We start from the raw sequence: 24424 nt of genomic DNA, 5'->3' as shown, positions 1-24424 counted from the left end.
TGTATCAGGGAATGCAAATGCTTCCATTGCCCTCCTCATAAAATCCCAGCTTACTCTGTTGAATGCTTTCTCTGCATCAAGACACACCAACAACAGTGATATTTTCTTACATTCTGCTTCCCTCTGGATCATCAGTGTTCTATTAATGTTATGACATGTTTGCCTCCCCTCTGCAAAACCACACTGATTCATATATATCAATTTTTATAACACCTTTGCCATACTTTTAGCTACTATACCGTAGATATAAACACTTTACAGTCCTGTTTTAAAATTGAAATAGGCATTTAAAGATGAACCTACTTTTAAATATCAGTATCATATATTCATTTTTTGTGCAAGTGCTGCTTTTATCATGGAATCTACTGCTAATATTAAATATCTTTAAGAGCATGTATCTGGTATAACACAGATACACAACAGAGTTATATCGTCCTCTGAATGAAAATTATTTCAAAGTGATGTATTAGTCTTACATTACATAGTTAATAAAATACATTGGCATACTCAACTAACTCAACCCACAGATGACACTATTTTACGTAGAAGATGGATTTGCAGTTAAATTAGAAGCTTGCCAGGTGTTCATCATTTAAGGTGGGCTATGCCTGACAAACAATCAGCAGCATATGCCTTTCAAAGGCCCCCTAAATCACTAATGGATGTTTGCTGTAGGCTGGCTGTTAAACCCAATTCAGTGAATGGGAAAACCACTATAGCAGCTTCTTCCAAATACATTGTTGGCTATTGGATGGCAGTCTATCAGGAGTGTTCAGTAAGGATGCAGATGTTTGTTAGACTTCCTGTTGCTTCAAGTTGTTATTTTTACAAATGCTGGTCCCCCCCCCTCGGGTCAAACCTAATGGCTCCTCTATCTGAACCCACCTGTCCCACCACTCATTCTGCAGTCATAGGAGCTGGGAATTCCCAGGTGAGATGAAAGCACCCATGGCCCATTCATTCCTGCCTGGGAATCCCCCATGAACTCATCTGCTTGATGTAAGTGTTGAGTGCTAGGGAGGGGGTGAGTTCGCTGGTCCTGTGGGGGGTGACCTATGCTATCACCCAGCAGAGCACCCCCCCCCTTCCCTGCAGTGGGTCTTCCAAACTCCACTGTGGCTGCTCTCTGAGAAGAAACATGTTGCTGCATGCTGAATTCCCCTCAGCTCACTGTGTAGCTTGCACATGGCAGTATAGGCTTGATAGACTCGAACTCCATGGGGTAAACACAGAGTGTGCCTCTTAGGCATCACCCATGTGACGAGCCAGAGGTACTTCCTCCTTCTAAGATGAGTGAGCCTGCAATGGCCATTCACTCACATCCACCCCCACCAGCTCCTACAGGTTTTCATGCCATTATTCAAACATGGCTGCCCTGCAATTTAGCTAGGGCTTTATCCCACAATGCCACTCAGTTGGCAACTGTACTTATACAGGATTCTTGTAATTACACAGGGTTGCAACTTGAAAATTAGAACAATTCAAAACATCCCATAAATGAAAAAAGCTTTGTGTTATGCTAGAAAAGCAAGTTCTAGGACATTGGCCCTTCAGTGCATTTTCATGTCACAGAACTGCCACTAATGTGCTACACCACATTTTATATACTCACAATACTGCTAGCCTACCACAGCAAATTTCAAATGGATCTAAATTTCTACCTTGCAAGATAATATGTGAAAAATGGTGGTAAGTGAATGCATCATTTGTGAAGCAGGTAGACAGTAACAGTAAAACTAAATTTATTTGGTATGTCATTGTGTTCTATGAAAATTGTTATCATATTATGTTCTCTTAAATGTACATTTACAGTCAAGTGATCCATTTTACTTGTGAGCTAGTATGTCTGCTATTGTGTATCATCACTGAGCCATAATGTTATTTACTTAGATCTTTCCTTTAAGAGAGGAGGATGCTGGAGAATATGAATGCAAAGCAGCAAATTCAAAGGGAGAGGCTGCAGCCTCTGCTACCATCACAATTGTCAAATCGCTGGACGAATTACCAGGCAGAAGAGGTAAGGAATCTCCAATTAGTTACCTGTTTCCACAGTTAAAGGGCTTTGCAACAACCATTTTACTAATTCCTGAATGCTACTCAGCAGCTTTACAAAGTCATTGATTCTTTGTTCCATCTGCTCAACTTACTGTTCTGTAATGATATCAGAAGGTGCTGCACAGCACTTTGTGTGAATCAGCTAACAGTTCCTTCATTTTTTATTTTAAATGTGGATCTTAAAGTTTCAGACTCATGACAGGACAGGGATTAAGATACAGGACTGGCTGCTACATCTGTTAATGCGCTTTTTTTGTTAACCATGTTAAGTGGGCTGCCTAGCATTAGACTGGGAATATGGAGCCATCCCAGAAAGTGCGTGCTTTGCATGCCTTAGAAGTTTTGACTTGAAAACATAATGGATCTGTCAACTGAAACTACTGCCCCTTTTGAGTCCATTCTATAGCTTTGTGTGAAACATAGTATGAGGATCTGTGTATATTAGTCACTGCAATGAGATCTAATGTCTTGAGAAAAAGTTCTGCTGTGACTGAAACAGCTGTTCCACTGCAGACTGTAAGGGGGGACCTTGTTTAAGGGAATATGTTCTTGCGGGATAGTGTGTACAGAGTGCATCCAATGAATGTAGGAATCTGCAGTGATACCATTTGTAACAGCAGTGCTCACTACAATTCCCATGGAGTGAAATAACTAAAGTGACTCCCGTACTGTGACTAGCTTGTCTAAAGTCAGCAGCCAGGAGACACTCATTCTGGTTTGCTGCAACTATGCACATACCTTTGCTGATTACACTGGGTGAGACTAAATGAAACAGCTTGAAACTGATAATGACTGGCTGTTACACAAAAAGCATAGAAGCCTCTTGGACTTACTAGCAATCTTTACGTGAAGGTAGGGATCTTACAAGTCCAAAAAATACATCCAATCTCCTTAAAGACAGGTAAAGACAGACTGCCCTCAGAATTTTGCTATGGGAAGAAATTTATTGAGACCACTTAAATCCACTTAGCAATTCAAGGCCATTTTTGTCAAAAATAAGAAATATTTGGAGCACTAACCAGATCCTCTCTGGTCTGGTGGGGTTCTCTTCTGTTAAGATGCCCAATACCTCCTTTTTTGCCATAATCTGACAGGATGAGATATCAAGCAATAGGAGAAACTGAGGTATGTCAGAGTATCATATAGCATGTGCTCTTGACATTGAAATTCTCTTACCTTGCATGATTTTCATCCATGCACAAAAAGTGGAGGAACATTCTCAAAAAAAAATAAAAAAGTAGAGAAACATTCAACCTCCAACTGTCTCCAGAGTGGGACACTCAGGCAAAGGCCTTGCATTTTTGGCTACTCTTCTTCCAGTCAACCCCTACCTGTCCCTGACCCCTTCTCCTTCCTTTGTTTTGTTCTGAGTTGCCACAGCTCAGACAAATTGTCTGGCTGGTATTTGCTAGCCTGTCTGTACAGTCTAAGATTGGGAATAGCTCTGTCCTCATTAAAAAGAAATTATGTACTTACCATAACATTTCATCTGTGTTGTCTATCTTCATTTATCCTTGACAGGTGAGTTCAGTTCCAATATCGGAAGCAACTCAGCCATTACTACAGCTCATGCCAGCCAAAAACTCTTGAGCTTCACCTCTACCCACAATCCCTCTCTCTCAATTACCTCAGATCAAGTTTGTAGAAAATCAGTTATAAACAAATAAACAGACCTCCCAACCATACCGAATTACTCGGTATTTACCGAGTTTTGGGGTCCAAATGAAGGGGTGCCACGATTCCCGATTGGCACCCCTTCATTTACGATTTTTTTGCTTCATTTATTTTTATTTTTTTTAAAAATCGCGCTGTCGGAGCTGACATCATCACGTGCGGGATGACGTCAGCGCCGTCAGGGCTTCCAGCCAGTCGGAATTGAGCTCAAGGAGCTCGCGTCATTATTTCCGCCTATTTCCAGCTGGCTGCGCAGTGCGAGCGGGAATACTGAACAGCGAGAGAAGTTGAACCTTACAAGGCAGGCCACAGGAACATTAATGGCAGACTCAGTAATGTTGATCATCAGTTTTGTTTTTTTTTTTCCAAGTCGGGCCGGCTGCGAGGCGCAAGCAAGTATACAGCAGCAATGGGAAATGGGAATTAACAGGCAGCAGTACCATATCAGTTACTTTTATTTTTCCAAGCAGCAGGCAGGCATCGCGACTTCGCGAGCAGGTAAGCATGGGAGTCTGTAGAATAATTCTGAATTTATGAATTCTGATGAGTGCACTGATTCTAACAGTAGACAGTCTTCTGTGTTAATCTTCATCTTAGTCCTTTACTGAACTAAACAGGTTATTATTATGCAGTCCCGTTATGTATTAATCCTACATTACTTTGGAACGTGGGCAACACAGCATCATTTACAAGTAACACCAGTCATAACAAAAGTATCACAACAGCATACCCAAAACACTTGTCTTAATGTAGCTAATACTATGTGCTACTAAAACTGAAAAATCTCTATAATATACGATTGCTAAACCATACAGTCCTCAAGCATGTTATCAATAGCTATGCACAACAGATATGCACATGCTGATTAAGGTAGCACTGTTATTACTCTCTGTCGCTTAAGATGAACTCTTAGCATGTATACTGTAATTTCACATCTAAACCTATGAATCCTATGAATGGCCGTTCATCTTCTGCTTGAGTTAGACAATATTGCACTATATTCCAAACAAATAGCCCACCAAAAAACTGACAATATATTAATTATCTGTTGCATTAGTCACCAGCTACGTTTCCATCATGATAGTAACATTCTTTGCCATTTTCTCCAAGCGTGTACCTCACCTCTTACAAATATGCCTTTTTCTTAAAAAGAGAAAAAAAAGACCTACTTACCTAAATACATTAGATAAATTACCATACTAATACAGGACTGAATTAGTACAAAACAGAATAGAAATCACAAGCTTCGCTCACAAAAAAATTCCCAAATGTAATACTCACAAAAATTAAAGCATGAAGAGTTATTTTGTTGTTTGAAAATTCCTTATGATTTTTAATAATTCAGACAGTGTTCTATTAAAACAATGGCATTTTTTGTTACCTCTGTTTATGTGTGATTGTTAGGCATGTATTATTTTTGATGGAAATTAATGATTCTGACTTTAGGGGAAGGTTTTTCTATAAAGTGTTATAAATCCATCTAGCCACAGACTGACTCTACTGTTTTTGGACATGGGGCCTGGTGTCACTTCAACAGTGATAGTTATCAGTGTTGATATATATTGAAAAGTAACCAAATCAATACTTTTGTTTTTAGTGCTACCTTTATTGGGCTGTTGGTTCTCCCAGTAGTGCATTTTCAGAATCAGATCAGGCATTACCTTAGAGCACAGATAGAGGTTATCTCAAGTATTCTATAAGAACAACAGTATAGAGAAGGTTCTTAAGGTATTTATAAGTAGTCTAAAGTTTCTTGCTCTGTTGTTTTAGTAAGAAGTCATACTTTATAAACTGGCTCATGTAGCATAGTACAGTACTGTGTTGGATCAGTAAGGTGTGTATGTGGTATAATGGTATGATTAAGCATATTATTAAGAATTAAATGGGTTTCAGAGATTCATTAAGTTTCAGTCTTCCTATTTTTTAAACTGCTGATTTAGCATAGTGGTATATTGCACTGACTGTAGTGTATAGTGTTCTGGGTTCAAGACTTGCCAGTAACATGCATGGTGGTAACACAACATTTTATTCTAGCAACTTTCCAAAATCATACAAGCAGTGTTTAAAATGTGTCCCTGGTTTTTGACCTTTTGCCCCCCACCAAAAAATTGAAAATAATTGCAAGAAGCTGAGCAAGATGCCTATGACTTACACTACTGTCATTCTGTTTATAGTTTGGGCGTAGAAGTAGACTTTCATGATGGAAATGTTCTGAATTGGTCAGTTTTGTAATTATTGGTGGTTCATGCATTTTCTTTCATTGCCTACGGTATAGCCTACTGGAAAAATGTTCATTCAAACAAATTTAAAATGTGCTCTGTCTAACAAGTGTGCTGTATTATACAAGGAATATAACTTAATAAAGTCAGGAAAGTGTATCAAAGAAAAGAACACATGTATATTTCTAGTTTTGTGTGCAAGGGGCCAATGATTTGAAAACAGCCCAAAGGTAATCTTTATCCACCACTGGCCAGATGCATTTTCTTTGGATGTGATGCAGGTTTCAATGTTTCAATGAATGTGAGTTTCAAGGGCAGAGAAGTTTTAATGCCAAGTCTATTTTCATTGTGAGACAGTATTGCTTTGTTTCTTTGTTTATCAGATGTCTGTTAGTGTTTGTGCATTGATGTGCTGCAAAATGTAAAAATAATGTAAAAATAAAATCCAAATAATCATTGCAGAAGTAAAGCAGTATGCACACATTAGTGTTTATGGAAAATGAGGCGAAATAGCCAAGTAATGGGACACTGGAATGGCTGCAGGGGGACTCTGTGCCATATTTTGGTTGTCTGTTCTTCAGTTTGTGTTCGAAAGTTGGTATCCCACAATTCCATTGGAGTGGGCGGGGTTATGTAATTATGTATGCAAATTTGATGTTAATCAGCGTACAGATTTGCACCTATTTTTCATGGCCCTTGTCCAGATTTTTGATGTTTCCAGGTTGAGAGGTATGCAAATAAACATAAATATATATATATATATATATATATATATATATATATATATATATATATATATATATATATATATATATAAGCAAATATAGAAAAGAAGTAGAAGGAAGGCATATCTACTGTGCTTGAATAAACATAAAACTCCAAGATGTATGATCCACTCCACCAAAAAATCTTTGAAGACGGGTAACGGTGGGAGGGAAGTCAAGGATAAATGAACATAGACAACACAGATGTAACGTTATGGTAAGCACGTAACTTCTTTATCTGATGTTGTCAATCTTCATTTTATCCTTGACAGATGGGATACAGTACACAGCTACCTAAAATCCTGGCTGGACTCATGGAAGGATATCCTGAGCACCATCGAGCCAAACGATGATCTTCCTCTAAAGACCAAGTCCAATTTGTAATGACTAATAAAGATATGTGGAGAAGCCCAAGTAGCTGCTGGACATATATCATCCATTGAAGCTCTAGTTTGGAAAACTGCTGAAATGGCTACAGATCTTGTAGAATGTGCTCTCATAGGCTTAGGCAAGATTAATTTATTCTTATCATAAATAAATGAGATACAGTCTTTCAACCATTTTGCCAGTTACCTTGCTGACTGCTTTACCCAACTTTGCACTGGAAAAGGAAACAAACAGTTGACTTGATTTTCTAATGTCTTTATTCTGTGAAGATACAAACATAATTGTATATGAACATCAAGTAAATGTAGGGCATATCCCCTTTGTTGTAATAATTTGGGAAGAAAACCGGTAAATTAATGGTTTGACTGATGTTAGCCTCTGATACTACCTTGGGTAGGAATGAAGGATTTGTTCATAAAAAGACTCTATCTTTGTGGAATATCAGGTAAGGGGATTTAGATGACAATGCCTGAATCTCTAAAACCCACTGGCAGAGGTGATGACTACTAGAAAACGTGTCTTCCAAGATAAAAACTTCAGATCACATTCTGCAGAGGGCTCAAAGGGAGACTGTATCATGGCCTTTAATACTAAGTTCAGATCCCAAGGAGGAGTGGGATCTTTAAAAGGGATTTTTAGCAAGAGTGTGCCTCTTAGAAATGATTTACAAAGTCTATGAGAGGCTAAAGAACGTTCTTCAATACCATCATGAAAATTAGAAATTGCAGCTAACTGTAATCTGATGATGGAAGGGGAAGCTCCAGCATTGAAAAGAGAGGCTAAGAAGTCTAAAATATGCTCTAAAGAAGTGGAAAATGGATTTATTTGCTTTTCATGGACCCAAATGGTGAATCTCTTCCATTTACTAGAGTACAATTTTCGAGTGGAAGGTTTATGAGCAGACAGAAGGATGTGGCGTGCCAGGGAAGAAATATTAGGACGCCTGGCAATTCATGGAATTGGAGGAACTACGCTGTCAGCTTGAGGTTCAAAATGTCTGGGTGAACAAGACCATCTGGATGTGACAGAAGTTCTGGAACTGGGTCCAGAATCCAAGGTTGTCGAATCAGATAAGGCCAAAGGAAGGGAAACCAAATTTGTCTAGTCCAAAAGGGTGTGACAAGGACTGCTGTGCTTTTCAACCTTAGTGCTTTCTGTAGGAATTTTGGGATTAATGGTATCAGGGGAAATGCATACAGGAGACCGGGGAGACAATTGTGGAAGAGAGCATCCCTGGGTGTCTTCCCCAGAGGGGAATCAGTGCGAAGAAATTTCTGCACTTGTTGTTTAGGGACGATACAAACAGTTCAAAGCAAGGTCAACCCCATTGACTGAAGATCATTTTCACCACATTTGGACTGACAGACCACTCATGAGGCTGAAGGATGCATCTGCTCAGCTTGTCTGCAATCACATTGGAACTCCCCAGAATATGCATTGCTATTAGAAAGCAGTTAAAAGAGATTGCCCACTGCCACACTCTGAGTGCTTCCCAACAAAGTGGGTAAGACTTGGTTCCCCCCTGTTTGTTGATGTACCAAACCACTGACATATTGTCTGTTTGAAATGCAATAGTCCCCTGAGGAAGAGCTGTCTGAAAGGCCTGCAACACAAGAAGCACCACTGTTAGCTCCAGGACAATGATGTGCAAGTTGGCCTCGATTATGGACCAACTGCCTTAGATCGTCTTACCCAGTTAATGCTTCCCACACCATCTGCGAGACATCCGTGGTCACTATGGCCATGGGCTCTGTAAGAACAAAGGAATGACCATTGAGAACTTGTTTGGAATGTATCCACCAAAGAAGAGCCATCCTACAATAATTGGTGATCAGGATTTGGTCTGACAAGAGTTGGTGAAGGATAGACTACTGGGAAGCTAGTAGCCATTGCAGAATTCTCATATGAAACCTGGCTAAGGGTACTAGAGTTATCGATGCTGCCATCAACCCTAGAGCCTGCAGAACTAGTCTGGCAGGAACCTTCTTTCTGCTGCGTATCTTTTGAACTTGTACCGTTATTCTCTGACGTTCTTATGGAGGAAGGGATACTATAGTTGTTTGAGTATTTAATACCACTCCTATGAATTCCAAATTTTGCACTGGCATTAAATGTAATTTTTCAAGATTTATCATAATCTCTAGATGGGCACAGATTTTGAGCATATAATCTCTGGTTACTATTAACTGATGCATGGCCAAAGTGGTAGTGAGTCATCCAAATACAAACACCCAGAATCTTTGCAGTCTCAAGTGAGCTGCTCCTACTGCCATGCATTTGGTGAACACCCTGGGGGTATGGTAAGACCAAAGAACAGTACTCTACATTGGTAATGACTGGCTCCCAGCCAGAAGTGGAGGAACTTTCTAGAGCATTTTTTCATTTTTATGTGGTAATACGCACCCTGGAGATCTGTCGAGCACATCCAGTTGTCTTTCTTCAGAAAGGGAAAAATTGACTATACCATGATCATCTGGAAATTTGTTTGTCTATCTGATTTGTTCAGCACACTGAGATACAAAATCAAGTCCCCAGTACCCTGTGTCTTTTTTGGCACTAAAAAGAATCTTGAGTGGGTTCTGGATCTTTTCTGGTCTGGCAGGACTTCTTGGATGACTCTTTTTGTCCATCAGTTTTTGAATTTCTTGCACTGCTGAATCACTCTGATTGGGTGGAACATCAGAGAATTTCTTGTGTACAGGGGGAGGATGAGAAAAAGGAATATTATAGCCTCTAGATACAATCTGTTGCACCCAAGAATCTGTTGTTATAGTTAGCCAGGCATTTAGGTGCAAGGACAAGCATCCCCTGACTTCCTCCAAAGGAAGACAATCAGGCCTCCCTTCAGGAGTGCTGAAAAGGCTTCCCTGGGAAGGAATCTCTGAAGCCCTGGTTTTGAGAACCACCTCTGCCACAAGGGTGGAATCTTCTGCTTTGGTTCCCCCCTCTGCCTATGGAAGAACTCCCTCTACGTGTGTCTTGGAAAGGCCTTTGGGATTTTTTGAACCACATTTTTCCACCACTCCTCTGCTACCTAGAAAATGACCTTTGGGTGGTGGAGAAATGTGCGTCCACAGTAGAAAGGGTCTTACCATCCATCTCACACCTGGATAAAGTCTCTTTCACTTCAGGGCCAAAAAAGATGTTCCGTCAAAAGGAGCATTGACTAAAGAATACTTGAATGGCTCCACAAAGTCACATAAATGCATCCAAGCATGTTTCCTTATGGCTACACCTGTACCCAGTGCTCTGGAAGTCCCTTTGGCTCTATGTGCAATCAGCCTCATGGACAATTTAGAGACAGACTCCAGAGTAGCTAGCCGGGAAGCCACTTTCTCTTAGACTCCCCCTCAGCTACAGCTCCTGCCAGGGTAACTGACAATTTCTTAATCAGATCCAGTTGGAGTCTGGTGAAATATGCCAAAAAGTTCAAGGACCTTATAGCAAAGGTTAATGAAGCATAGACCCACTTCCCAAATCTGTCCATACCCCAAGACTCCCTGTTGGGCAGATAAACAGAGGAACTCTCCTCACCAAGTTCCTTTTCAGTGGTGGCCACTACAACTGTGGCATCCACCACTAATCCCTTGGCTCAAAATTGCTTATCGTTGGGGGTAGATAGTATTTTATCAGGTCTTTTAGGATGGGCTTGATGGTGTCTGGAGTCTTCCACACCCACTGTGAAATACTCTGAATGAGTTCATCAGTGGGTGGATTCACCCAAGAGATAGACGGGTGGGTCGCAAAAGCCTGCAGATAAACAGATTCCTCAGAGGAAGGGTTTTGGGACTTCCAGTCACCCTCTGTTTTAAAATTTGTAAGATGTCTCCATATGAGACATCTTCAGGAGGCGACTATAGGGACTCTTCCCCTTCATCGAAATCTGTGTCCTCAGTAACTGATTCCTGGGGGAATCAAAGTGCTTCCTCTAGCACTTCTTCTCTGAGGGCCCTGCTCAGGGGGATAATCTGGGGATGCATCAGAAGATGACAAAACCTGGGTCTGTGAAATCTGAGACTTTAGCACCTGCTGTGCCAATGGAGAGGTAGGAGGAATAATTGAGCTACAGGGCCCTCTCTATATCCTCAAAGGCCGGTCCCCCAAAGATGGAAGGGACCCCGGAACCGAGATAGACTCCCTCGGGACCAAAGTCACTGCCTGCTCCAAATAACCAACCCTCAAGACAGAAGCCAAATTAACTCAAGCTGAAGGTCTAAGGAGAAGAGATGGCTCTGAAAAACCTGGAGGCCTGCCACCCAGAACCAACAGGGTAACTACAGCTCTGTGAGTTGTCTAGTTCTGAAGCCACAGAAGAGCTCAAGGTAATTACTGGTTCCAAAGTAATAAATAACTCTGGAGCTAGTACAGCTGGTGCTGGAAAATCTGGAACAGATGACTCTAAGACCTAAGGAGGTTAGAGGAGGAGTTGTTAGAGGGGTAAAGGAAGTTTTGGTGCCAAGACCCAAGGGGGTCAGAACTGAAAGGGGACCTCAAAGTCCTCTAGCCCATAGAATCTTACTCCCTAACCTCTGCATGTCGAGTTCAGAAAGACTTTTGATGGAGAGGATCAATGAAGTAGAAGGGTACTTAGGCCTCTGCAGGAAAACTTCTGGGAACTTCCCAGAAAAGGGGTCAATAGAAGGTGAGTAGGTAGATCTAGGCATTATGTGCTTGGTCATGGCAGGTGAAGCAGCAGCAAATTCCTGTGCCGAGGCCTTCGACATCGAAGGTCTTGAAATATCACTCAGTGCTGGAGTAGATGTTAGCATTGGTGTGCGAGTAGCAGAGGTCTGTGGTTCTGTTGTTCCTTTCAGAACTGAGGATTTCAATATTTTTGATTTCAGAACTGACAGGGAGGTTGAAACCAAGAAACTTCTTTTCTTGCCTTTGTCCACTGAAGATGAGGATGAAGGATATGAAACGTCTGTTTTTACTTTGTCACCAGAAGATAAGGCGTTGATAAAGGCTGAGGGAAGCAGACCTTTCGAAATGAGCTTATTTCACCTTTCCACAAGGGCTCAGTGGCTAAAGGTATGACAAATGCTACAGGCTTCTTGTAAATGGAGGGGGTCTAGACAATATATGCAAAGAGAGTGAAAATCTGACAAAGGTGTTTTATGGTCGCACTTCTGGCATTTTTTTAAAACTAGAGGAGCCCTTGCCCTTCTCAGCCATGTCCAGATAGGTAGAAAAGGCTAGAAAATAGGCACTTACACTAACAGTCATGCTACAGAAAAAGAAAAAAAAAATATATATATATATATATCAACATGTTTCTTCAAATCCAAATTGAGCAACACCACTTTTCCGAAACACCATTCCATCGAAGGCATGGACTGCTGAAATCCTTTCCCTGTGAAAGGAACCACTTGGCCACCCAGAAACAACCTGAATGAACTAACTCCAAGCCAAACCAAGTGGGGGGGTTCGCCCTCCACACCCCCATGTAGGAGCTTATATATGGATCTACCTTACAAGCTTGACACTTCACAAGATCGACATTTAGAACGACAAGACCACATGCCCGACAAACCACAATCCTGACAGTTAACAAAACAAAAAGTTCACTGTTCCACACAACACACACACAACACAAGCACACCAACAACCTAAAAACCTACATTACACCTTACACACAATTAGCTATGCACTAACCTTAACCCAAACCCTAACCCTAAGGTCCATCACTATCGCACACTTACCTTACCCGCACCCTAACCCTAACTCACTTAATCCGCCCCAACCCTCAAGTCCCTCACTATCGCACACTTACCTTACCCACACCCTAACCCTAACTCACTTAATCCACACCTAACCCTCAAGTCCCTCACTATCGCACGCTTACCTTACACCCACCCTAACCCTAAATCCCTCACTATTGCACACACACATTACCCGCACCCTAACCCTAAATCCCTCACTATTGCATACTTACCGAGTCACGCTCACACGTTTCCCATGTTGGTGTTTTCGCTGTCTGGATTACAAGTTGTTGGTTATCTGCTCCGTCGGTCTTGTGGTCTCGTCATTCTAAATGTCGATCTTGTGAAGTGTCAAGCTTGTAAGGTAGGTAGATATATATATATATATATATATATATATATATATATATATATTTGTATATATTATTTATATTTGTATTTGTAAACCAGGATACAGCACTAATCATACTGGACAGATTTTATGCTCAGCCCAGCCAAGGGATACACAAAATTTCTAGTCAGATCAAAAATAGCACATAGCAGTCACAGTATAATGCTATCATTGTCTGACAAGCATACAGTTTTTAAACAATTACAGTTACACACACACAGTAATCATACTATATCTGTGACATGGTCAGTGTATACAATTTTAAACTATTACAATTTTAATTGTAATTTTACAATGAGAGGAGTAGGAAGGATGGATGGATATTACTTGTTTATATTTCTTCTTCCTTATCCACGGTGGCGTGCTGCCATGGTGCTGTTCCATAGAGTTCACAAACACTCCATACTCCTAGATCACGTCATACCCTTTGTGATCATGTGTGGCTGTGAGCTTCCTGCAGCTTTCACTGATATCCTCCACACAAACTGCTCTGGCCTTTGGATTTACTCTGTGGGCAAAAATTAAATATGTCTGTTAAATATTTAGAACTGTTTTAGTGTGATCTTTCCTTTATTCAAAATCTGCTCAAATAATCTGTTTAACTTGTCAACCGTTTCTTCAGGTAGGTTGCATAAACCTTCTCTACCTTCTATCTGTATCTCTAGAAAGGATATTTTAGTCAATAGGCCTTGTGCTTTCATAGCAGCCAAGGGGACTCCTAGGTCCTAGATCCTAGGTGAATATGCTCTCAAAGTTTGTTACTAGCTGTTGACACTGTTGTGAATGTCTGCCCTACACAGAAAAAATATAAGTACTGCAATATGCTGTCATTGCCAGACTTCTGCACAGTTACACAAATGCCACACATGCTATACTAGCCTCCCCACTGGATACTCAGCCATCCGCGCTCCTCTTCATGTACTGTCAACAACCTAAAAGCTGCTTCTACATCTGCTTTTGCCACTATAGCTCCCTTACCCATCTATTAGAAAAACGTATGTTAACCTGGTGTGCCACTAATTTACTGTTCCCTTCATGCAGAATCCTGATTTATTCATTATTTATTGCTGATATTCTCTTGAATGTGTCAAGAAAAATTTCCCTGCTGTCTGTGTTTATGTCAAGAATCCAGTCTTCCACGACGATACTCTATAACAATTGATTGTAACTCCATAAACTTCCATTTTAAAATGTATACATAAACAGCTCACAACCTTTGGTTGCCTGGTGACCATGCACATGCAAAATGATTTAACTAAGGTGTAAACCAGTTGCAGTTCCTTATGCTACAAGTCATCCCTTTAGTCATTCTCTAATTCCTTCATTCCTTCCTAACATGCAGGGGCCCTGAACAGCCACTTCTTCCTCAGGCCAGTGTTCAGTCCAGAAGTGATTCTCTGCCATCAGCAATGGACAAATACATGGGTGCCGGGTAAATAAGCCTCATGTAGTTGCAGTTTATGAATTTAAAAGCTGAAACATTTCCATCCCCTAACCTTTGAGCAAATAGTACTGCAACATATCTTGCTATACTATGCCATTTCCATAAAAAAATTGTCTAGGTTACACCATAATTTGACCGTGTTGCACTTTCTATCGAATCTGAACTGGGCCCAGTATGGTTTCCTTAAAACACCGTATCCTGCATACAATCTAATAAAAACACCTGACCTTTCCTTATTTACTTATTTAACTTCTTCCAAGTGAGCATTGCAGTATTGTGTAACTATTCTTGGAGCCTTCTCACACAGGTCACTGCTATCCCCATCAATATGTTTGGTCATGTAACACTATCAAGCATTGCTGCAAAATGTAGACTATTGGAACACCCTGTATGCCCACTCCTAACAAATACCTGCCTACATCTCTAAACCTCTATTTGTTCTGCATCTCCCACAGTCCTAGACAGTATCCTTCAGATGTAATAAAACATTTATGCAAACAATCTTTTGACTTACGATCCCAAGGAGTAAAGAAGGCACAAAAGCACAAGTACTCCATTTCCATCCTCCTATTTATATTTATTCCAGTACTTGTTAGCCGTAGACAAATAGCAGTGTTCACCATTAGAATGTTTCCAGCACAACCCCTGCTCCTTGAAGAGCACCACACAGACATCTGCCAAACAACACTAGGCAGTTCATGCTACTGGGCATGCATTATACATAAGGCAACTGATTGTGTCAGCAGTGCCCGTAATAAAGCACAGCAAAGGATAACATTTACAGAGTATAAGGTGACTGCTCACAAAAATGATACCTTACATGATAACCAGCCTTAGCTACTTTACTTTTCTCTCTTTTTTTTGCAACCGAGTACCAGCTAATTAAAATGATAGCTTTCTACCAGCCTGCCTAAATGTAACTTTTATAGGGTCTGTACCCCTGCTTTATACTCTACTTGATATGTATTTTCTTTATTATCTGATTTATTGATTTAGATTTTCTACCTAGTATTGTCTGTCTATAGCTTCTTTCACTGATATTCCCCGGGATTCATGAACCTTGCGCCAGGCGCCAGCATAGCGTCGGCGTTATAATGCCAAATATGGCTGCTGAGCGATTCAGGTATGAATCAATTCCACGTGCACTACCGGCGTGCGCCGGACCTGCTCCGCCCCCGGCGTAGGTATGCAAAACACACTGTGTGCGGTATTGCACCATGCAAATGAAGGGAAATAGCGATCCACGAAGTGGCGCAGGCGTAAGCGTAAGAACGCGGCAATGTAAACCAAAAAAGCGGTTTACATTTACCCAAACATGGCGAGGAGTAGCGGAAGGCTGTCAAAGTCAGGTATCATACAGGTGCAATATGCCAATGGGGAAAGGCACGAGAATGTCCAAAGAAAATATGCACAAAATGTAAAAAATGACATAAATGGCATGCGTAGAAAGCACAGCAGAACCCCGGATATGTGCACAGAAGTTGCAATACAATTAAATAATATGATATTGTCCTAAAAGAGCAGTATAACACACATCAGCTGCACAGCCACCACACACCATAGTATGTATGTAAAGCTTCAACCCCAGCGCAATGGTTGTCAAGGAGTGGCGGCAGTGTTGGGCCGTAACCATTTATTAACAGTCAATGCCATGCAAATGAGGCAGATAATAGTGAATCGCAAAAGCGGCGCGGTGTAAGGATGGAGCAAGCGGTATAGCGGTAGTACACCGAGGGTGGCCACACGGGATACATGTCAATCTCAGAGGGTGTGCCACTGTAGGAGGAAGCACATTGGAGGCCAGCAAACATGGGCTGTACAATGCACATCACAGCAGCAGGACGGCGTGTGAGGAAATAGATGCGCTGAGAGTACATAATGCGCACAGATGCATGCGCACGAGGGTGACCACGCACCCCAGGCCAGCCATGCGGCGGCCTCGCCGTCAACAAACACGGATATAGGAAGGTAATGCGGAGAATATGAGGAAATGCGGAAGCAGTGTAATTGGAGCCGCAATGAGCAATCAACACCAATGAATGCAGGAAGGGCAAGCGGCAGCTGATAACTCTGCATGCAGACCCCTGCAAAGCGGGAAAGGGAGGCATAGGAATGTAAAGATAGTAGGGGATGTAGTTGAAATGCAAAGAGCAAAGAACCGAAATAGCACAGGCAAGTACAGAGGTAGGATAACGGCGGCGGCAGACAAAGTGCAACAGATGCCATGTGCCTGCAGGATGCACTGCAGGCAATAGTAGGTGCAGCGTGCAGAAACAGTAAGGTAAGATGCAAAGCCAAGCCAATGCAGGCAAGGGCAATGTAACAGCAAAGGCAACAGCGTTGCAGTTGCAACGGTAAACCACGGAAGATAATCCACAGATCGTTCGCACAGACACACCCAATGACATCACCGGGTGTACAGCACAACGGTATAAAGTGTGAATGCACATAACACACAGCGATTTCCCAAAGCGCCGCACCGTAGGGTGTAAACAGGCGGGAACCTTTAATATGTATATGTTGGGTGCCGCCGTGGCGTGATGCATCGGTATGTGTCAGAGACAGGCGGAGTTGCGGAGGGCGGTGCCGACAACTACCGTAGGCCTCACAGGAGAAGGAGAGTGTTCAGACCAAGGGTGACCTACCAGGGGCTGCAAGACCTGGAGATAGTAGAGCGCTACAGGGTGGACAGGGACACGTTACAGCAAATAGTGGAGCTGTGCGGCCCCGCCCGAGAACAAGAGACAACAGAGGGGGGCCCATCCCAGTGGACACAAAGGTATGTGTGAGCTTGCGAATACTGGCTACAGGTACCTTTCAAAGGCCAACCGGGGATATAATGGGCATCTCACAGGCATCAGCATCCAGGGTACTACACCAGTTCCTGGATGCCATGTTCTGTTTATGCCCATGAGTACATAAACTTCCCCAGATCTCAGGAGGAGTTGGCTAGCAATATCGCCGCTTCCACCGTGTGGCACAATACCGGAGGTACTGGGTGCGATAGACTATGCGCACATAGAAATCAAGTCACCACCGGGAGCAGGGTAGGCGCTACATAAACCGCAAGGGATACCCCTCCATCAATTGCCAGGTCGTGTGCAATGCGCAGGGCATTATCATGGATGTGTGTGCTGGCAGCCCTGGAAGCTACCACGACTCCCATATCTGGCATGCCTCACAGCTGTATCAGGTATTAAGCCAGAGGACATCACACAAGGTCACCTTGTGGGTGATGCTGGCTACGCACTGGAGCCGTGGTTGATGACACCCATCAGAAATGCACACACACACATGCAAGAACGCCATAATGAGGCACACGTACAAACTAGAATAATCATATGTGTTTGGGATGTTGAAATCACGGTTCCGGTGCTTGGATACATCCGGTGGAGCCTTGCAGTACTCTCCAGGCACATGTGCCCACATATTCATAGTATGTTGTATGCTACACAATATGATTCTGCGGAAACAGCTGCTGCAGGGACATAATGCTGGAGGGCCACCAAGCCGCCACAACTGCCAAGGCAAGCACAGGCACAGGGCGTTCAGCGCCATGAACACACTGTGCCAGCCCCAGTAGGTAGGCGGGCGTACCCAATATGCCTACGCCCTGGCAAAGAGGAGCATAGCACATACTTTGACAGTGTAGGCCCCATGGACTGACACCTCCTTACCTGCACACACAGTAAAATGGGCGCCACACAAACATGTCCGCCCGTAATGTGTACCGTATGTGCGGACCTATGTGTGAGTCCAACAAAGGCACCACCCAAACACTGCGCACCCAATAGCCAGCAGAGCATAGAACACCAACACCTCGACCGCCGCGCCGGCTCCACAGCAGGCGTGGCGGGATGCTGCCACGATCGCCGCAAGTCGACTACATATGTACTTATGTGCATACACAGATATGGAAATAGATATCAGTACACACGTAGAAATATATGTACACATACACAGATATAAAGTACAACAGGTTAATATGGAACCCAGGGATGCAAGTCGACAGATAAGTAAGGCGTGATATCTCCACATAGTAAACAGAGTGAGCGACAACCCGATCATCGGGAGGGTGGCCAGAGCAGAGCGCCAGCCATGGAAATGTCAAGCTGCATCAATGTATATCCGGGTCGGGATGATCACGGCCGCGGTACAGTAACGGGATATGTGCGTGTCATATCCATAGGATATGACTGCGGAGGTACCACGGCCGCCCGATCACGATAGCGTAGGTATTGTGTTCAACCATCGGTGCTGGGCGGCAATCATACCTGTCAAGTTATGCGTCATTATGAGAGCGTACCTCATCTGGGGTCTAAAATAGTTCATGTTCATGAAGTTCCTCAAAGTTCAACATTGAAATAGTCTGTCACACACTCATTGTTAGGAATATATATAAATGAAACCTGGTAAATAGAAAGTAATCATATGAATTCATCAAAGGTTCATCCTTGTCGTAAATCAGCATATTTCAACCATCCTATGACCTTCTTAGCTGAAGTTGTTAGTAAGCCATTAGTATGTGTTCCACATTTTGCCCATTTGTTACACATTATGAAGGTGTGTGTTCCTCATCTTGGAAATGGAAGGTTGAGAGCTCTGGCGGAATATGTGTATGTGTGAGGTGAGTTTGTCGTGTCTCCGCTGCGTGTGTGTAATGTGTGTGCGACTGTAAATTGTGTGTGTAGGTGGCATCTCACAGGTGGAGTGGAATAGCATGCGTGAGCATACAGTACAGGAACCATAGGCGTATGTATAGCAGTGCCCACAAAGTAGTATTGACAGCCCCTCAGTGGCTAGGCGGCGTGGCGGCGTAAAAGCGATGCTAAGCGGAAATGTCCCAGAATGTACCACAGGACCATAGCCAACAGGAGGCGCAAAGGGCATGTACAAACTATGACCGCATGTATGGCGGCCATATGGTAGACTTAACAAGACATGTCGACAGCGTTACACAGCATCAGGCATGTGCGGCGAAGACGCTTGTGTCATCCGGCACCGATCGTGCGTGCCGACACCGTAAATACCGCAGTGTGTTCCACGACTGTTAAGTAAGCAAGCCACACGAATAGGAGGCAACTGGTAGCATACAGGCCGTTCAAGTACAGGACCACAATCACCGTAACTATCAGTGATAAAATGCCACTGGATAGTAGGCGCGTCTGAACATCCGCCGATATATAGCCGATGTGAAGGAGGAATCGTGCAGGAAGCACACATGCAGGCGTCACGGACACCACACGACATCAACAAAACAAACACTCCCAGAACAACAGACAGGTAACCTGCAGCTCCCCAAGCAGGGATGGAGCACACACACAAGCATACCGTGTATGTATAAATGCAAGACCCACACCCCGTACCCGTCACCCACATCCGCCAGATATACCCCATCGCACATATCAAAGGGATACCAGCGAAACCGTAGCAAACACATACAGGCAGTCAATGACAGCGGCATACCGCAACAAGCCGCGTGGGAAACACTAGCAGCAGCCGATGCTTCCCTGCATCCGTTGTGTACAGGGATATAACAGCTATGTTACACATCTAAATGCACAACGACATCGACAGATGCCGCCAGGACACGGACACCCACATGTCGAACAAAATATCATACCCAACACACACAATCTACGGCTAACAACACAGCGATATGTACCTGACACCACACATAGCGGATGTAGTCACACAAACATGATACAATACATACCATCCCCACGAAGGTAGTGCAAATAACCAACGGCCACACGAGGAATGGACCATGGCCTAGTTTCGCGCGTAATGTACGAATGGAGGAGGATCACCGGTGATATGCGCATAAGTACACACCGAGGAACAGCTATTGGCGTGATGAACCCACATGCCTCAGGTGACGACGAATAAAGGAGGACTCCTGGATATTCAAACCGTATGTTCATACCGAACAAATACTGAATCAAAGCAGGCAAGCAAGCAAGCAAGCAGAAGATATTTACGCATACAGAAGCAAAGGCGGAAAGGTATGTTGAACCCACGATATGTACTGTTGTGTAGCGCATGATCGTATGACATATCTCCACTGTACGTGAGCGATGTGTGTAAGTAAAGATACCTGTCCATCAGGCAGACAGTGGTGAAAGGTGGTTATGTAATGCTAAGCCGCGCAGCATACCAGCGTCTGTGGACAACGTGTGCACAGCAGTGGGACAACATGTACACAGCGGGATAACCCAAGGTCCCCAATAGGGATTTCAAACACAGAACAATGACACCACCCACGCTGATGCTGTCAGTGGATATCGAACAATGAAGTGCCACAGCAGGGGATAGGACATGTATGTATAGTGTCACAGCACACATGTGCATGGGCATATACCGTCGATGCCATACGGAATGTGCGCACGGCGTGCCGTATCCCTCGCAGTAGGGGTGTCGATGTCAATTATGTGTAATGCAAAGCTGACATGATGGATATGTTCAGAAATCATAGACAGTATCACAGGCATAGCATGCATGATGGAGGGATGGACTAATGTTATGTACATAAACAGGATATGTATGGCCTGCACATGTGGGACAGAGTAGTAGCAGAATAGGTACCGAAATGGAGTGAGCAGCAAGTAAGCATGTGCAAACGTGCCGTAGCAGGTGCAATGTGTTCAACAATGATGTCCGGCAGGGCGTGTGTAAACATATGTGCAATGTACACAGTAGTGTCAACCCCCATGGTAGTGTCCACTGAGCGGCAGAGGTGGATGTCATCTGTATGTTTATACAGTACTTCGCTGTGGTGGTAGCATGGGTCTGTGTCACCTACCTGTAAGGAGCTATCACATGAGTAGTGACACAGTGTGTCCCTGTAGGATGTGCACAGGACCTATGTCCCACAGCACGGTGTGTGTCCAGTCTGTGGAGGTCACACAGTCACCCAGGCTGAGCAATGTGGCATGTGTGCACACATGCAGGAGTGGCCCTCCACACTGCCCACTGTAAGCGCCATGTAGGAGTACTACATGCATCGGTAATGTGGAGAACATGGCCCATGGCAGAGTAGAGGACACCCCTGTGTTAGTGGTATGCAGGTGAGCACAGATGTGTGTCACGACTGTCATTTGCATGTGTAAACAGTCTGAGCCGGGCAGACATCACGGCATGACTATACTGAGACATGTAAAGGTGTATCCATTGTGTAAGGTACACCACATATGTGGTATTGTAACACTGCCAGCATGTACATGTGTGTATGGCACAGGTACAAGGGCAACCAATGTATCAGCCACACATACCGTCCAGAAATGCGTGGCCCTGCACATGTGTATCCACGCCATAGTGGAATATGGCAACCACAGCACCATGTGGGGCATGTGTGTGTACAGCAACCATGTACAATGTGATATGCATGTATAGGGACAGTATCCATGAGATACACAGTGCATGACTGTCACTATGCAAAGGTGATGTGTATGCACTATGTGTGATGTAACTGATGCAATGATATCCACATGATATATCTGCCACACTGACACCTGTATGGTTGTTAGCAATATGACTAGGATGAGCTAGAATGCTGCCAGGTATGTAGATGTGGTATATGTAGGCATGGACAATACTCTGTGACAGCATGTAGTGTATGTAAGTAAATAGTGAGCATGAGGGCCACATGACTGAGGACTGTGCAATGTCACATGTACCTGACTTGTTGTAGTTAGCATGATATGCCTGCACCACTGTGTGACCTGTACAGGAGGCACATGGCGTAACATCCTGAGACATGAAGTGCGATGTGATGCTGGATGCGTACATTGGCAATACCATAAAGTGGAATGGCGCTGAAGGGCAAAAGCGGATAATGCCTGATTTGATACCATCTGTACCACACCAACCACCCATGCAATGGTATGACAGGTGGCCAGCATGTGGATGTGGTGTGCTGTGGCGCACAGAAGCCCAACAAGGGTGCCAGTAAAGGCATGGAGGTCGTCAATGAGTGTGTGAAGCATGTATGTGAGGATGTGGCCCAGTGCCATACTGAATGGCCCAGTCATGGGTGTACAAATGCAGCCCAATACGTGCAATGCAGTACCACCCATGTGTAGTGTGATAGATGTGGTAATGTGGTGGTCAGGGTACTAGCGATACATGAGCGGGCTAGCAGTCAATGCAGTGTGCTGCTGCAGAGACATGTAACAGCCAGGTTGGCGGGATACAACTACTACGGAGATTGGAGGTGACATTGGGACCGTGTTCTAGGACATAATGTGTGCATGGCAGTACTATGTATGTGTCCACAGGGCTAACACAATGTCCAGCCATGGATTGGAACCCTGTAGTGAGTGAGACTGTGTATTGTTGGTAGGTACCCCATTGGCAGGCACGATGCCAGCAACATCTGAGTCGGCAATGCCTGCATGAGTGTTGTATGCTGCATTGAATGTGGATGTAGCCAAACAGCAGAGACATACCACCACACTGCGTGAGGGCCCACACTGCAATCTATGGCAGTCATGCGTAGGTAGCTATCTGTGGAGTATGTGATTCACCATGACGACACACCATGACTGTCAAGTGACACACCACACACATGTGAAAGTAAGTACCATGCAACAGCCTGCACATGTGCCCATACAGCACATGTGCATGGAACAGGCATACCACTGTGGCGTCTGTGAAAAGGCCAGTACCACCATGTCCCTGTGTGGAATAGCATGGTCCCTACCACTGCGTAAATGTAGCGGAAGTGCACTGTGATATGTGTCGGCATAGTCGCGTATACTGTCCATCGTACAGTGTGCCATGCCATCAACTACCTCTGTCAGTGGATGTCGGTAGTACCGGCTGTAGAGCATATGTACCATGCATGCTGCGATGGTCGTGTGTCTAGGGTGTGGCTAGCAGGGCTGAGAAGCATGGATGTTCAGCAAACAGAGGGGGGATGTCTGTAGGCATAGCACACAGACACATGGAGGTTAGGTGCATGCCGAGGGTAGTGTAGGTATGGTACGTGTTGTGTAATGTGTCACCCAGCTATGTGTACTGCACGGCCAAGCATGTGTGGGTACATGGGAGTCCATACTAGGGACGTGTGTGTTGCTGTCAATACATGGCAGTAGCAACTGTCCTAGGTGCAATGTACAGTATGCCAACACGGCTAGCATGTAACCCGTGGTGTACAGTGTATCCACCGTCGTGTCACAATGTGCGTAGCGGTCACGAACATGGGTATCTGAACATGGATTACCTATGATGCAATGTGTCTCGGGAATATACAGTATGTGTGTAAATCACTGTGTGGTGTGGGAACCACCCACCCGTGTGTGTGTTGCAGTCCAGGTATGTGCCTGGGAGGTATGATCTGTGTACAATCTGGACTGGCAGGTGTGCCGTGTAGGGCATGGAGGCAGGTACCAGGCACTGCAGATTAATGACATGCGCGCCGTACTGTGTGTGCAGTGCTTGTGTACAGCGCAGTGGAGGGTGTAAGCATTGTCACACATCACTGCATGCTGTGCCTACCTGTGACAGCCTTGCCGGAGACAGACATGTGACAGTGCTGCACAGGCAGCATAGCATGTGCAGATGTACATGTGGGCTGCACACCTTAGGCAGATGTCCACAGGTCATGTGTGCCACGGTGGTGTGGTTGAACACGACTATCAGAATGGACAAAAACCACATGCCTGCATAAGTACAGTATGACCATAGTCAACAGTCCCAGTGACAGTGCAGGGCAATGTCCAGTATCCCTGCGTGCAGACCACTGGCTGCTGGACATCTGGCTAGACACACATCCGGAGGGTTAAATC

At 44.0% G+C, this 24424-nt stretch overlaps 1 protein-coding gene across 2 annotated transcripts in view; it reads left to right on the top strand.

Annotated features, from left to right (window-relative positions):
* The window catches only part of IGFBP7 (insulin like growth factor binding protein 7), a 648223-nt gene that overhangs the window by 376879 nt on the left and 246920 nt on the right, over positions 1-24424 (top strand). For both annotated transcript variants that reach the window (XM_044059015.1, XM_044059014.1), the window contains one exon: positions 1891-2017. In XM_044059015.1, the coding sequence (XP_043914950.1) occupies positions 1891-2017 (127 nt within the window). The remainder of the gene's footprint in view (positions 1-1890; positions 2018-24424) is intronic.

This window comes from Protopterus annectens, chromosome 17.part0 (genome assembly GCF_019279795.1).
Source record: "Protopterus annectens isolate FY-2018-M chromosome 17.part0, PAN1.0, whole genome shotgun sequence".
In the NCBI taxonomy this organism is placed as follows: Eukaryota; Metazoa; Chordata; order Ceratodontiformes; family Protopteridae; genus Protopterus; species Protopterus annectens.
This window is presented reverse-complemented; position numbering and strand designations above follow the sequence as displayed.